This window comes from Drosophila melanogaster, chromosome 2R (assembly GCF_000001215.4).
Source record: "Drosophila melanogaster chromosome 2R".
NCBI classification, from domain to species: Eukaryota; Metazoa; Arthropoda; class Insecta; order Diptera; family Drosophilidae; genus Drosophila; species Drosophila melanogaster.
The window spans coordinates 8649039-8665386 of record NT_033778.4 but is presented as its reverse complement, the minus strand read 5'-3'; the positions used below and the strand labels follow the sequence as shown (position 1 = coordinate 8665386).

Genomic DNA, 16348 nt, shown 5'->3' with positions numbered 1-16348 from the left:
GTATAAAAGTTTATCAATAACGTATAAAAATTTAAACTTTTGTAGTCTTCTTTTTTTTTAGGATTTTTACAATTTATTAAAAAAATGGAATCTTTTTATTGATACAGCGAAAACTTCCGTTTCTTTTGTTCTCTGCTCACTGTTAAAAAAAAGTCATGAATTTCGCTTTTAAAAAACTGTATAATATATATTTTTATTAAAAAAAAGACAGTCAGTCTTCGTGCAACAAATGTACATGGATAAATGCCGCGTTTACAATCGTTCCTCGCTTCGTTTTCCATTTTTATGCTTATACTCTTGTTTTATTTTGGTTGTAAGTACGGTTAGGGGAGGAGGGATATCTCTCTTGTAGTTGATTAAGTAATAGTTATTTTTTCTCGTTTCTCTCGTTTCCGTTTAAGCGATACTATTTTGGTTCAAGTCCTTGTGTTTTATGTACATATTTAAACTAAATTACGAGCTACAATTACTAGTTTGTGTGTTTCCTTTTTGTGTGGGTGAATCTCGCATTGAATTATATGTAAGTACATTGTGTGTGTTTTGCGTGTGTTACAATAAATATCTCTAAGTTTAAGTATTCCTTAGGTGCTAGCATACTACATACATACAAAGCTGCTACGCAGAGGGGCGGTGGGGCGTGGCTGGAAGGGTGTTCATTTCAAGGGAAGGGGGGCGGGGAAGGCAGCTGCTATAAATACCGGACTTCGGGAAATTAACTAACATGCATACACATATACATACATACGGGTCTGCTTAGCTTTTCAATTTTCATGGATACGTCGATTTTGGATTTTTTTTATATAAATATCTGGCGGACTCTTTAAAAATGTATCTTGAAACCATAAGCTAATGCATCTTTTTGAGACACAAAAATTGATATTTTGCCAATTACCATGCCATTTAAGCATCCATGAGAATCCATGAGAATCCATGAGAACGAAATCCTCAGCAGACCCGCTGGACAAATCGATTTTACAGATACAAATAGGGTTACGGCTTAGGCTAGAGTCTAAAGATACGTCCTAATAGCTACAGGAACTAGTGCTAGTGCTAACTCGTAAAGTTATAGCTGCGCACCGCCCTGCCGGGCATGGCCAGCTCCACCTTGATGTTGGCCGTGGCCGTCACCTTGGTGGTGTTGCTGTCCGAGTGCGTCGTCTCCACCGTCACCTCCGGCTGCACCACGATGCTCTGCAGCTCCGGCGGATAGGCCGTCGGGAAGGGAGGCGGGGGCGTTGTGGGCGGGCCCTGATGCTGGTGGTGCTGCTGGGCGGCGGCCTTGTGATAGGCGGGGGGCGGGGCCGCGTAGGAGGCGGGTCGCTGTTCCCGCGGCTGGTAGGTCCAATCATTGGGCATCTGGATGGACGAGTTGCTGGACTTCCACGACTGCGGCTCCTCGGTGATCGTCGTCAGCGATGGATCATTAAGGTCTTTGTGGTGGTGGTGATGCGACTTCTGGCAGCTGCCTCGCGAGGATCGCGATCCCTGCACCACATAGGATTTGCCCGATCTCTTGCTGCTGCGCACGGGCAGCGGAGAGGGCGTGGATATGCGGTCTGGATGCTCCAGCGGCACCAGCTCCGCCTCCGGTCCCACCATGCTCAGTAGGATGGGGAACACCAAAAGGCTGTTGCAGGCGCCAACGCATAAGACCACCAGCAGAAGCCAGCAGAAGTGCCGGATCACAAACTCAAAGGGCGACGTGGAGAGCATGAACACGGCCACTCCGGAGGTCAGCATGCCGTGGACAAGTGGTCCCAGGGACATCTGCATGCTCAGCTGGACGCGGCGCTGTCGGTTGCCAACGGATGTCATGAAGCCCTAGAATCGGAAAGATAAGCGATTAATGTGTGCTGAAGAGGATCCAATGAAAAGTCTTGGGATATCTCTGGAAAATCCGAAGCTCTTAATGGTCCAGCCAGAAATGAAGACTCACCAGTGATATCAGCACATTGAAGCACAGCATCATGCCCACGCTGAGGATGAGTATGACTGCCGGAATGGCCGAGAGTTTGATGCCCAGCAGAGTCATGGCCCCAAAGATCTGGGCCAGCGAGGCCAGAACGCTGAGGATCACGAGAACGGCGGCCCAAACGGAGAGCAGGAGCAGGGAGACCAGCACCAGGGCGGCGAGTAGCACGCAGGCCAGGATCATGGCCAGTGAGGAGCGCAGGGTCATGTACTGCTCCCAGAAGATGAAGGGAATGCCTGGCGATAAATAAATCGACTGTTAGTTGGGCCCCATGTATGAAGTACTCATTTCCGACTCACCCGATGGATAGTTGGGCAGGCCGAAGCCCTCGTACTTGACGCTCAGGTCGCGAATATGACCTATCAGGGTCTTGATCTGCGAGGTATCTGTTAGTCCGTGGAGGTAAAAGGGCATCTGAGCGTAGACCAATGGCAGACTCTTGGGTATCTTAAGATCGTACTCGTTGGGTTGGTGAAAATACTGGCGCGGTTCCGGATACAATTTGCCCTGTAAGAATAAAGATACACACACATTTAGTAATCTTTAACTTTGGAGTGCGATAAGTTATAATATGTATGTACATATGAGGAGAACTAAGGCGATCTAATTTAATTTAATTTAATTTAATTTAATAAGAAGACCCACCTGAGAAGCTCCGTAGGCGAAGACGTCGTTGGTGGCCCATGCCGACAGATAGTTGTAGAAGGCGCGTTGGTTGATGATGCCATCGCTGTTGACCAGGCGATTGGTGAGCACCAGTTCCTTGTCCACGGGGTTGTCCACATGGCCGGTTTGCACGATTAGCTTGTAGGCCAGGATGGCATCGCTGCTGGCGTTTGGGAACCAGCACTCCTTGGTCAGCCGTCCGTCGCGGTATTCCTCGTCGAATATCTTTTGCAGATTACCCAGCCACTCGCTGAAGAGCAGCAGCCAGAAGTCCGGCAGTCCACCATTATCATTCTTGATCACATGTGGCACCCGCACAAAGGAATCATGGTAGTCCCTGAGCAACTGCTGCTGGGTGGGATATTCAAAGTTGCCCTGGGTAACCGCATACATGCTGTAGAAGCCAAAGAGCCGAGTTTGAGCATCCAGGAACTTGTGCTCGTTGCTGTCCTTGGGCACCAGATCAATAATGTCCAGGCCATCCTGAAGGCGCGTGGAGGCATACAAGCTGGATATGAGGGCCGCCAGGAAACCCATAACGGTCAGGAACTTCACCCAGCTGCGCATGAGGAAGGGAGTGTAGTGCTGAAAGGCGAAGGTTGCCAGAGAGAAGGACGCCAGTGAGTGACTGCTCCCAGGGATGTCTGCCCTCTGTTCCAGCAGAGGATTCTGGGCGGGCAGCGGCACCCTGTTGTTGTTGCAGCTCTTCGGATGCCGGGCCCCGCGCCCGTTGTTGTTGTTCAGCGGCAGCACCGGTGGTGCCACCTTCGGCTGTTCCTTCCACACCGGAAAACAGCAGCAGAAGATGTCCGCCCTGCCGGCGGTACGTCTCCGTAGATCCAACGAAATCATGGCCGGAAAAACCAATAGAGCCGCTGCCAAATTGGAGCACATTACGATGGCAGCCTGCAGACAGAATACCTTCAAAGCCGGCACCGGAATAAAGGCGGCCGCAAAGAAGGATCCTGCCGTGCTGCAGGCACTGAACAGGATGCTCGGTCCCACTTTCTTGAGAATCAGCTTGGTCTGCTCCCGCCGATTGCTCTCCGCATAGGCAGCGGTCAGCATGAAGATGTGATCGACGCCCAGACCAAGGGCCAAAAACGGAACCACCTGGGTGCTGGCGGCATTGAAAACGATACCGAGCAGGGCTGACAATCCCAATCCGGCGGCGGTACTAAAGCACATGAGCAGAACTCCGGCCACGCCGACACTGCTCTGTCCACGGACGGGGTCCCTCCAGCGGAGGAGCGTGCAGAAGGCATACAAAACGGTGACGGCCACGCCGATGACAATGGACAAGGCGCTGGGATGGGAGAACTTGGCCAGGATGTCATCCAGTGCAGCCGAGCTGAACACGTAGATATCGTAGTTGGTGGCAATTCTCGACTGTTTACGTAGCAGCTGTTCCACCTCCCGCGAAAAGTTGCGCTGCCAGGCGTTCAAAACCTCCGCTGCCTTCTCCTGCGTCCATCCAAGATGGTGCACCTTGTAGTTGTCCTGCCACTGGTCGTACATTTCCTTCTCGGTCATCAGCTGCACCACCGACTGCAGGGCCTGGGCCTTCCTCAAGTGTCCGCTGCGGTTCCTCTTCGCTCCGCCCACAATCAGTTCCTCCGGCCAGTGCATATGCTTCGCGGCATAACCGTAGCAGCCTCCGGACAGGATGGCTCCCACATCCGGCGGCTGGGTGCTGTTCTTGTTCGGTGCCGTGTCCGGGCAATTGGGATTCAGTGGGTTCAGGCAGGGCTTCTCCATGTAGCCACTGCCAATGGCCGCACGCTTCATGTACTGCTCCACGGTCTCGAAGTCGAAGCTGATCTTTTCCTCGGACATCTTCTGCTTCATATACTGCATCACAGAGGCGGGATTCAGTGTGGTCCACAGGAGTCGTTGGTTGAGGCCTCTGTAGAGGAGTAACAATAATAAAGATGGATTTGTTGAGTTAAGAATATTTATTTACGAATATTTATTAATAAGAAGATTATTTACGATGGTAAGCAACTGGGATAAGTACAAAGATACTCTTGTCACGTTTATCTTTCGACTTGATAGCAAGTTTATAAAGATAAGCTATCGTATTTAATAAAGGTAAGCGCAAAGTAAGTACTTTATTAATTCCTTAATATGAATAGAGAAGTACTGTGGGTTAAAGTAGATCATGCAAAAGGATATGGTCATAAGGGATACGTTCACTTTAGAATCTATAAGATGTGGCTATTAACTACATATTAACTACTTACGGTATAACGACCGCTGATTCCGGACCCAACAGCTGGCTTCCCTCCCAGAAACAGTCCAGCGGCGTGATGATCGAGCACGGAATGAGGTGGCGCAGGATCTGCTCGATGTAGTAGATGCCCTCGAAGGAGGGCGTGCTCGGCATGTTGCACATGTCGCGCAGCCCCCATTCGGTGTCGTAGAGGTGCACCTTGACGGCGGTGGCCTTGACCAGGACCTCCAGGTGGGCAAGCAGCGCCTGCGGATGCAGGACGGAGGCGTTCGGGTCGTGGGTCGTCTGAATGAGCAGCTGATGCGTGGCCGACTCGTCCTCGCCGATCGTCTTCTGTGTGTAGGCCAGTTCCGCCTCCAGCCGGCCGCCCTCCTGGATCCACAGCTGGTGCACCTTGGAGTGGATCTGGGCGCTCTTCAGGCCGACGCAGAAGGTGCTCAGCACCAGGATAGCCACGAATAGCACCTTGCCCGCGTGCTTTTGCACGGAGCTGCCGAGGGTTTCGAGGTGGGACTGGAATACTGATCGCAGATAGATCGCCGTGCGGCTGCCACGCGCTTTGCCCTGAAAAATGCAACAAAATACGGAATTTAGCGTTTAGTTTTTTTTTTTTAGATTCCCCCCGCCTTGCTCCACTGCCATAAATAACGCATTAAAATTATAACGAAACAGCGTGTGGTCATATAATTTATTTGCTCTGCTCCCAACGAACTCCATCCGCACATGGGTGTGGTTTGAATATTTTACTCCGGGGTCTTTATTTAAATATGAAATTTAGGGACAACAAGCTCCTGTTACTATTAAAGAGAGATTATTTATAGACATCTGGTATCTTTTACTGTTCCATCCCCTCGCTACGCCTATGCCTCCGGACCCCACCCAGAGCCTCGATCCCAGATTCCGAATCCAGAGCCGTGGAATCACAAAAACAACACAGACGCCGCTGTCGTCATTGGCGGGCTGAAAGAAGGCGAACCTATAATCGCCTGCTTGGGCAATTGGATCGATCGCTGCTCGGGCTTTGGGCCTGGCTCGAACTGGGCTCCACACTCCGCTCCTTCCCAAGTAACCACCTTGAATTTCGTGCTGCTTCTCCATTCCCCAGCTGCTGCAGCGCTGCACGGAAACTGAACCCCTTTCCCCAAAAAAAATATAAAAGAACCATGAAAAAAATAATAATGAGGCTCGCGCTAACGCTAACGTCTCAATCGAGGTTTTAGCCCAACAATCAGAGAAACAGTGGAACCAGCATATGTTGAACGCTAGTGTTTGGATTACAAAGAAAGCTAGTTTATAAATTCTAAGCTTTAAAGTCTTAAGAATGCTTTTTGAAACGCTAACTGATAAGGTAATTATGAATCAAATATATAAGCCTTATATAAGCTAAATATATGTCCTAACAACACAAGTAGCTAAAATAAATTTTGGACAATAGATTGATATCGGAATCCCTTTGGTCCCACTGTGCAGCAACTGTGGCGCACCCAGCCAAGTCGGGGATCGAGGCATCCAATAACGCATTCCGCACAGACCCAAACTCGAATCTTCTCGAAGTTTGGCTCCTCGTTCTGGCATCTCTTCGCTGCGGCCGCCCTTTATCGCTTTTCACAGATTTTTCCCGGCCCAAGTTGTCGGCTTGTGGCCATCGAAGAGTGGAGAAAAAGCTGCAGCGCACAGAAATGGCTTATTGTTTGGCCTTTCAAATGTTTTACGACTACCGTTAAGATGGAGCGGGAGTCACTCGTAATGTCTTTCTTAGCTGAGGATGGGGAAGATACTCATACTTATGCGGGATAGCATCCTGCACTTCCTGCTGCTTGTTTATGCAACCCAGTTTGCTATAGATATGCAACAGGCACTTCCGCAAAGCAAGGAAAATAAAACATCAAACGCGGCGCGCTCTCAACTTTGTCGCCATTAATTAAGTCGTTGGCGGCACATCCACTTTGAGACTGCCTGCGGCGACCTGTTCGTGGAATTTTTCCATAATTTTCCCTGTCCGAGGTGCGCAAACAAAAGATGCACACGATTCTAGGAATCCCTGTCCGCAAAAATAACATTCCGTTGCCTGTGCATGATCTGCATGGACCCCTTGGGGCAGCCGGGTATAGTATAAAAATAAAGTTAATCTAGATTTGGCCGGCATTCCAGTGGCTCGCAAACTGTGCGGCTCCAAATTGAGCCATCAACGCTTGTCAGCAGCCGTCTCTTTCGCTAAGCTCGAGCCGTCTCTTTCGCGAGGCCTTCGCAAAACTGCCGCTCGAGCTGTGTGACATATCATCAATCTTGTGCCGTTTTTTTTTTTTTTGCCTTGCGTGCCACTTTTCCCTGCTCACCGCCCTCAGATTCAGTTTTTAGTTTCAGATTCAGTTTTTGCCCACCCCCGCAGCTCTGGTTCGCTGTGAGGAAATGTCACGCATTGATTTATGATCCTGCCCGGGGTTTCCTATGCTGCATTTTCAAATGAAAATGTCAGCTCTTTGTTGCTGCTGTTCAGCTACGGCGACAGCTTCATTAGAAATGCGCACACACAGCCGCCGAGGTTCTTCAGCCTCCTTAATCCGTTGCCCAGAAACGAAGAAATGAAGACGGACTCAGAAGAACCCAGGTCCCACGACAACCAATGAGATCGAGCTAGGGGCAGACCGGTGGCCGAAAAGAACGAAAACAGTTGGGAACAGCAGGTGCAGGTAGACCGGAGATGATGGGTAGAAATGTATCACAAGTACACGGAGAAAAATTCAGCTCTCTAGCTCGATTTTAAATATTAACAGATTAACATACTTCTATACGATTAACTATGAAATCATAAAGGATTCTACTAGAATATGAAGAGAAAAGAAAATTGTGAGCTACTTTACTTAAAATTCTGTATGTTTGAAGTTTTCTGTTCTCTTCTGTAAACAATCTCGAAATCTTCGCATCACGCATCAATCAATCAAAAGATCCGACACATCAACTGGCGCGGCAAAAGGCAAAAATCGAATTTTCTCCGGCCCCCCACAGCGCCTGACTACTTAATTACACGGACCGCTTCGGGAACCACTCTAAATTTGAAAAAAAAAATATATATATATATATGTATATAGAAAACTTTTCCATGCCATTTGGAAATCCGAAAAGCACTTGAGTCTCTCGGCTCGTATATGGTGCGTTGGGCCATTAAATATGAGCGCACCCAGTTATGCCGCAATAAAAATCGAATGCAAAACCACAAAAAACAGCATTTTTATCATAAAATGAAACTCTATATGGCAGACCACCCAGACGAATCGAATATGAATAGGGAGCATCTATGGCATTGTGTATATGGACAGGCGATTCCATTGCGGTCCAAATTTATGGATTGTGCGAGCGCGTGAATCTTTTCATATCTTTCGATTCCGACTCAAGGGATTACTGCTGATGACTGCTCTATATATGGAATCTCTGATCCGGTGGACTTTGTGTGTTATGTGTGTGCGAGTGTCGCAGCTTTCCCATGTTTCTCACGTAAGCGTGTGCCATAAAACTTGTAGCTACCATAAACGTTATATGCCACTTGATAACGTTTTTGAATACGAAATCTTCTGCATTGCCACATCCGATCTGGCGTGTATCTCATGGTGGTTACCCTTCCCCTTTTTTCCCATCTCGCCCGCCCGACATTTGAATGGAAGTGTGTTTTTTTTCTAGTTTCACATCCCAATTCACCCAGCTGTCAAACAAAATAGCTGGTGGAAATGGATATAGTGCGTCATGGATGGGCCTATTTATTGTTTATTTTTAGCAGGGATATGGAATTCTTTATTACGTTTAGCGCTCCGTACTAATTTTTCCGTCTATTGGGCGCCATTAAGGACCACACACATGCACTCGGCTGGTTGGACAGCAAAAGTAAATTGATTTCGAGGCAATTAAAAATGAGGCCCAAACGAATGTGAAACCGTTGAATGTAAATTCCTTGCTGCCGCCAATTTATGGCGCCCCGAAAACGTGACTAGCAAACCGTCTGCCGCATTTATTACCATTTTATGCTCTTTACTTTTTGCATCGAGCGAGTCGAAAAAAAGGAGTAAAAAAAACATATTTGCATGCCCGTAAAGCGAAATCGTTAAAAAAAGGTTTGAAGGTCACAGTGCGGCTCAGGTGAGCGGCCAGGCAGACGGTTTACAGTTAACTCCAGAAGCGCCAGGTGCAAAACAGAAGAGGACCACCGGCATGGATACCCGATTATCTTCCCTCTCTCTCTGGACAGTCTGTCAAAAAAGTTTTGTAATCACTTCGATTTCAACTGAAGCTAAGTTCACCTGCCCTGCGATCTGGAGAGGCCGTAACAATTTTAATTTCTTTATTATTTCGTCTGAAAATCGAAAACGCAACCTACCTGGCCCGCCACAGGTACACACGCACTCATTCTCCACTGCCGATGGTTTGCCATCATATCGTATCGTATCGTATCGAGTTCGCGTCCGTTCAGCGGAGTTTTGTCCGTCCGCCAGTCCGTCCGTGGACCTCTGTCCGTTAACTGCTTTTTCAGTGAATTCCGTGATTATTGCTTGAATGTTTCTTTCCGGTATTCGCTCTCTGTCACTGTGCCCTCCTCTCTGTCTCTGCAGTATACCTTTTTCTGGCTCGGCTCTAGGTCTTGATCGTAACGTAAGTAAGCCCCCGCTTCTCTCTGCTGGGGTTTCGAGTTTTTGGGCCTGTCTGTTCGTGTGTGTGTGTGTGTTGATGCGTGTGTGTGTGTGTGTGTGTGTATGGTTATGGGTTGGGTATAGGTATATAGGTACGGGTACGGCAGCGTGCTGTGTGGTCGAGTTAATGTCTTCATAATTCTCCCGATTTTTCTTCTCTCTCTCTCTCTGTCGGGCCGTTGTTATGTCTTGCTTCGCCGAGACCTCAGACTGATGAAGACAATAACAGTTTTATGTGCGGCTCGTCTCTCGGGCAAAAGTCGTTGCCGTCCCGTCCCTAATGAAGCCCAAGCTGTGGCCGCCTGTACAACAGCATTTCGTGTTTTTTCCTCGGTTTATTTTCATTTTTTCCCTCACATTTTGTATTTTGTATTTTGTGTTTTTCTTTTCTTTTTTTTTTGAGTTCCAGTTCCCCGCGCCAGCTGCAGATGGCAGATCAAGTCAAGTTGGACACGTTGGTGCGTTGAGTGTGTGGGGCCGCAGCAGATGAAGCTGTCAATTGTGGGATCACTGTGTGGGAGTTATGTGGGCCATTGGGTTCATTCGAAGGGGAAAATAAGTTCAAACCCCTGATAATGGGTCAAAGGATTATGTAAAGCGGCAGTGATGCGTTTTTATGAATGAACTCCAATCCGATTAAAGTTCATGTAAAGTCTTTTGGAACTACGACTCTATATACCCATTGGTATTGGCATAATCTTCAGTACTAACAATTCTTTGTATGGAATGGCTACGAATTTTTCAGGTCATATTGTATTTAAATGACATTTCCCAGAAGTGGACATTTTCTGGGCGTGCACACCTTATCGTGTTTTGCTTTCAACACGCCCAGCATGTCAAATTACAGTTAACTTGTTAAGCACTTCCTATGTATGTATCTCTATCTCTATCTATCTGCGACGAGGTCTCGTTCCCTCCACGTAACCCTAAGCCGGAAACGCCTGTAGGCGTGAGATATCTTCATCGACATTGTTCTGCGGCCTTCTGGGAAGCGAAATCCCATCGATGGATCTATACATCCCTGCTGAAAGGGAATAGCAATTTATGCAGGTATCATCCCGTCCCGCCGACTATCTGTGTCACTCCTTGGGGGAGTTTGCTCAAGGATTACTCTCCACTCTCCACTTGAGATCCAGACTCACCCTCGCCCTTCGTTTCGGTCCAGCGCTTTGATCTTTCCTTTCCGTCCTCGTTTTTTCTTTTTTTTTGGTATTTCGAGTTCGTAAATATTTCATAAGTATTTAATTGTATGGTTCTGGACTGTATTTTATTTGTGTGGGGCTATTGCTATCTGAACTCCCTCTTCGCCACTTGAAAATATCAAATAACAAATATTGATCGCGAGTGTGACAATGATTTATTTGCCTTACACCTACCGCGCTCGAGATCTTATCAAGCAGATAACGATCTGGAAATTATAATATTTGACTTACGGTCTGAAAGTCAATAGGCCGCGTTATCTGGCTGAGGTTGGGGCTTTGATTAAATATTTAATTTACCTGCAGAGTTGATTTAGACAGAAAGCGTCTGACTTTTACAGACGACCATTTTTGTCAAAATGTTTCGTAGCTCGAAAGAGATGTTATTCTATTATCAGATTCGACTCTAAATTGACTCTAAAGGCTTAAGGATAAAGGTATAATTTTCAATCTGCAAAGGAATATGCAATTTTCGTGTTTTCTCCAATAATTATGATGCTCCTGTTGATAGTCAATTTCAAAGTTTGTACCGATAGGCTACTGGTTTTTGTTTTTGAAAATGTTTCTCCTTCCTCTTGGCTATGTCAATTTGATAAATGTTTGCCCCTTGTCTGCGTGGATGCCACAAATATTTGTGTTTGTGTTTGTTTTTCGTGAGCAGTTGTGAAAAAAGCGAAACGGACACGGGATCGCCGGGCATCTCCCGGCATGACTAAACAAATTTATAGCCCACTGGGAGCGCAGACTTCTTCAAAATGCCGCCAATGTTGCTCAACTTCCTGTGCAAAGTGTGTGCGTTTTGGTGTGAGTGTGTTTGCCTTACAATTGGCACAGCAAACGGGGAAGACATCGTGGTGGTGTGGAACGAAGATGGGGAAGGGGTTACGGGGCAGACAAGCGATTTCATTCATGAATTCATATGTATCTTATAGATACAACGAGCTCTGTCGCGAGTACATGGGCTGCATCGATAGTGCGGCATTGCCATAAATGAGATTTCAGCCTGTGCGATTTCAGTCGTCGGGCTTAGGGCAAATAATAAATAAATATCGGCGGACAGTCGGATGCAGCTATGAGATACTCTAAGTCAAAACAAAAAGTCGAATGATTTGCGGTGCACACATGCAAACACGTCTCAGCAAGTAAAAATAGATGAAAGTGTTTTCTTTGGAAATGCATTTTATTTCTGGAGGAATTCCGTAAACAAAATCCCAAAATACGTTAAATTCCATATGTATATAGAATAATAATATTTAACTGTAAAAATCATTTTCTATAGCTTAACAAAATCTAGAAGATTTGACAATCATGGGGAAGTACACGTTGGGCGCCATATGTTTACCATGTAAGTATGAGGCTAATACGTAAAGTTAAGTTGCTTTTGCTACTCTTCATCAGCAAACAAGCTTAATCACCCATTCGATATACCCTCAAGTAGATCTCATTGGTTGACTAAGTAATTCTCAGCTTCATTTGGTATGCATATCATGAATGAAAACGTCATCCTTTTGAAGACAACGTAGACCTCCCAGCAGCAGAAATGAAATTTTTTCCAGAGAAGTAAATAAACAAAAGCAATAATAATAATAATCGCGTTCGGTAATTTGCATACTCGCCAAAAAAGAGAAGCAAACGCACTGCGAGCCCTCGCCAGCTTCGTTAGACGATTTTAATGTCTTAATATATTTCGTTAAATTGAGTCATTAAAATAAATCGCCATCGACGATGATGATGACGACGACGACGACCACAAAAGACGCTGACGATGTCGGCGCCATCACGATCGATCGTTTGCCACAACTTTCCAGTGGAGTTCAGGATGGGGCAGAGTCAAAAGCACGTTACAACCGAGCCCCGAGAGACTTTACGAGAAATAATTGAGATGCACACACACACACACACACACACACTCACACTAAAGCGGAGAGGCAAAAACAAGAGGAAAACCAACTCGATGGGGAAACGAGATGGGGCGGGGGAATGAGGGGGAACAACAACAGAGCAAGACACGCCACGCGGTCGCCAAGGAACTGCAACTGCAACAATGATGAAGACATCAAGCTGTAAAAAGCATCAGCGAAGCAGCGAGAAAACTTGAGGCGGTCCACACAGAAAAACTGAGTTTTCCTCAAAATGTTTACTGCACTTCCATCTTTGAAATATGTTACTAACCCTAAGGATAAACTATCGTAAAGTTCGCAAGTTTAACTAGGAAATCAATTCTGTCTGGAAATCAATTCTTACTTTTGCCATGTAAGCGTTATTATTTGTAAACGGTTGTTTCTTTTTCAGTGTAGCACAGTTTGGAAGTCACTGCGCGAGCAGAGTCAGCAACAACAAAGCGCGTGCGTCAGTAAAATTTTTTCCTTGGCTCTTTTCTTTTTTTCCGCTTTTTGGGCCACCCGCATTCAATGGCCCGATCCCAACCCGAAAAACGATCACTGGCTGCTTCATTTGCATGGGTGGGAATAACAGCAGCAAACTGAAATGCTTTTGGCAACGAAAATGGATATAAGACTGCATGCTGCTCTTTTTAGAGTTCACAACTATATTGGAAATATTACCTTCTGAACTATACCTTCAAGATCAATAAAAAAAAATCTATATAAATAGTAATGAAAATATGTGCGCCCTTCATTTATTGACATTTAATTAGACTAAACGCTTGCTAATCAATCTCATAGTGCAGAGCCAAAAAGCAAATTGTTTCGAAATTATATAGATTACTCATTACGTCACGCATGCTTCTAATCAATCTGCGAAGAATTCCCAACCGAAGTCGCCCCACAACTCGTATCACAGAGCATCTGAGGAGCGTTGACTGGGGCGGTGGGGCATTGGGGCGATGGAGGGGTGGGGCGGCTCCGAAAAGAGCGGCTGGAAGGGGGTGGCCAATGGCAGTCCAGCCAGCAGCATCACGTACGAAATGACTCTCGCGGAGACCTCGGCGCCCACCCATGTTGGAAGGCAACACACAACCACACACACAGATACGAACCCACACCAGCAGAATGCTGGGCAAGTTGTTGCTGGCGTTGTTTATTATTTTTGCTGCGGCTGCCAAAGCTTTCTGCTTTTTGCCTTTTCGGCTGCTTTCGACTGCTGGACGGAACTCCTGCTGCTGCTGCTGCCCAGTTTTTGCCTAGCTGTTTTTGGCGCTCGCCGCAGTTGCAGTTGCAGTTGTTATTGTTCGGTTTGCGGTTTCGGACCAGCCGCGCACAGTAGCGCCAAAGTAATGAAGTTGTCTGTGGATATGTCCGTCTGGAGTTGGATCGGTCGGTTTGGGATCGGCGAAACGAGTACGAAAGTCCTGCTGTGTGTCTACGTCTGCGCAGCGAAAATAGATGTGGATTGATGGCGGTGCACAGAGAATAAATACTAACAAGATTGGTAAAACATCCAATTTGTTGTAGTTTTAGACTGCAGCGAAAGGGTTATTCCGTCTACTTTTACGGCGAATAGTTTCATAAACAAATGTCTATATTTGGAGGTAAATCCTCCACGCTTTTTATGTCCAGAGAACGAAATAGCAAAATTAGCATATAAGCCGATTGGCGTGGATTTCAACTAATCACTGTAATTAATAGGCTGCCTGGCAAGCGAACATCAGACAACTATATTAACCAGGGAATCGAACGAAAGAAAACGAAACGAATGAAATGAAATCGAAACGACCGGCGAAGAAGACATCGGCGACGAAAAAAACGCGAAAAATATTGCGAGAGATATTGGCAATAAAATTTATTGAAATCTGTCCCGGCGACTTAATGGCCGCATTAAACAAAAGCCGCTGCTCTTCGGATTTACAGTCGAACTTCTACATCATGGTTTTTAGTTAAGTGTCTCAATATTCTAATGACAAGAATTGTACAATATAACAATTTCAAATTTTAAAAAGATTGTAAATTTACTTAATACTTCAAATCTTTTGCTTAATTTAAAGTAAAAGGGATTACTAACAAAAGTTTCGAAAGAGCCAGATTTTCCATTTAAACTTATAAAGGATCCTCCGAATACGATTCAAGAATATTATTGAATTCAACACATGGCTATCCTTCACAGTGAAAGTTCACTGTAGTTGGGCACTCACCTTATCTATCTGATCGAGCGCCACTTGGGCGTCCACCCAGCTGGTGCGTATGTAAAGATCCGAGAATAATTTCTCATCGACCACATCGCCGTGTGTGTCCGGAACGCGTGGGAGGCTGTCGCGGTCCATTATGGTTATGTTTATAGCCAGATTCCGGACGGAATCGCGTGGCGGAGATGTGCAGATGGGAGTGTGCTGCGGAATCGGTCTTTCTACAGTGCCTGCCGTTCGTCTGCGTCCTGAGAACTGAGACTTGGGAGACAGTGTGCGGATTGTTCGTGGACTTTCGGTTCGATTAATTGTTATTGGAATCTCGTATTTTGTTTGGCTGCATTTTGCACTGCATTCCGCATTTTTATTTTTAATTATTTTGTATTTTAAATCAAGAGACGCTCTCTCCCGCGCTCTCTCGCTCACTCACTGAGCACGCTGTGTATCTGAGCTCTCGTTGTGTTGTTTTGTTGTGATTGCTGGCTTCGCTTTTGCTGGGTTTTTTCGACGATTAAAACGCGGTTTTCGGGTTTTATCTTGGGCACAATTTCTCAGGGGAATTTGACAGAATTTTCACAGATCTTTTACACATGGAAAAGCGGCAGTCGGACGACTCACGTATTCGGTTTTCTCTCTCGCCTTTCGCTCTTTTACCTTTACTTTACTTTGCACTTGGCGACGCACACACACAAACACTGGCTGGTTGGCTGGCTTTTGTTGTTGCCTGGCATTTAATCCATGAACTTCGCCTCGCATCCGTGAGGTACAATATCTTAGCTTTTCCACGAGTTCTGTGATATCTATCTTGTTAGTATACCACACACAGAGAGTGCCAGTAGTCGGAAATACGAATAACAAGTCGTCGCGCTCCGCACTTACAACCGTTTCGTTCGAGGATCGCACGCAGTCTGAGAGATGTATCTGTATCTCGTGGATGCGGCACGCCAGCCAGGCCAACAACTTCATTAGGCGAGCGCGCGCCGCTGTTTCTCTCTCTCACTCTCTCTTGCCCAGCGGGCGTCTGTGTGCACTGTTTTGCGCCTGTGTGCGTGGGCGACACTCAACACACAACACAGACGCTCTCCCTACTCTCACTCGCTCTCTTGTTTCGTGTGCGGCCATTTTGGTTTGAGAACGCTCTCTGCGAGGGCTGCTTTAACGATAGCTCAACGCACAAAATACCGAGGGGTGATTCAGGAGTTTTTCCGAGAAAATACCAAGTTTGTTATATAAAATTTATGAATGCTTGTTGCAAAATAAAGAATAACTACCAATGTAAATACATATGTTAACAGAAATTAAGAAATAAAATATATATCTATTACTGTTTAAATATCCTTTGTAAATATTTAAGTGATAATAATAATGATAATGTAATTGTTGAGCATACGGACTTAATGCTTGGAACTCATTGTTTACATTTATACTTTTTATAAACAAATAAAATATGTAGCTCTAATATACCCAAATAGCTCCGCCACGAGAGCGCTAATTTCTATTGTTATTCGCATGCCGTAATTT

General features: G+C 46.1%; 1 protein-coding gene and 1 long non-coding RNA gene across 2 annotated transcripts; one reads left to right on the top strand and one right to left on the bottom strand.

Annotated features, from left to right (window-relative positions):
• Positions 1–163: 163 nt before the first annotated feature.
• On the bottom strand, positions 164–15738 carry ptc (patched). Its single transcript, NM_078937.4, has 6 exons — positions 14837–15738; positions 4882–5435; positions 2618–4544; positions 2272–2479; positions 1937–2208; positions 164–1821 (listed from the first exon to the last, which is right to left on the bottom strand). The coding sequence occupies exons 1-6, from the start codon at positions 14963–14965 to the stop codon at positions 1051–1053; spliced, it is 3861 nt and encodes a 1286-aa protein (NP_523661.2). The 5' UTR covers positions 14966–15738; the 3' UTR covers positions 164–1050.
• lncRNA:CR44281 (long non-coding RNA:CR44281) lies at positions 13891–14690 on the top strand. Its single transcript, NR_124473.1, has 2 exons — positions 13891–14136; positions 14334–14690. It is a non-coding gene; the product is annotated as a long non-coding RNA:CR44281 (long non-coding RNA).
• Positions 15739–16348: the final 610 nt, after the last annotated feature.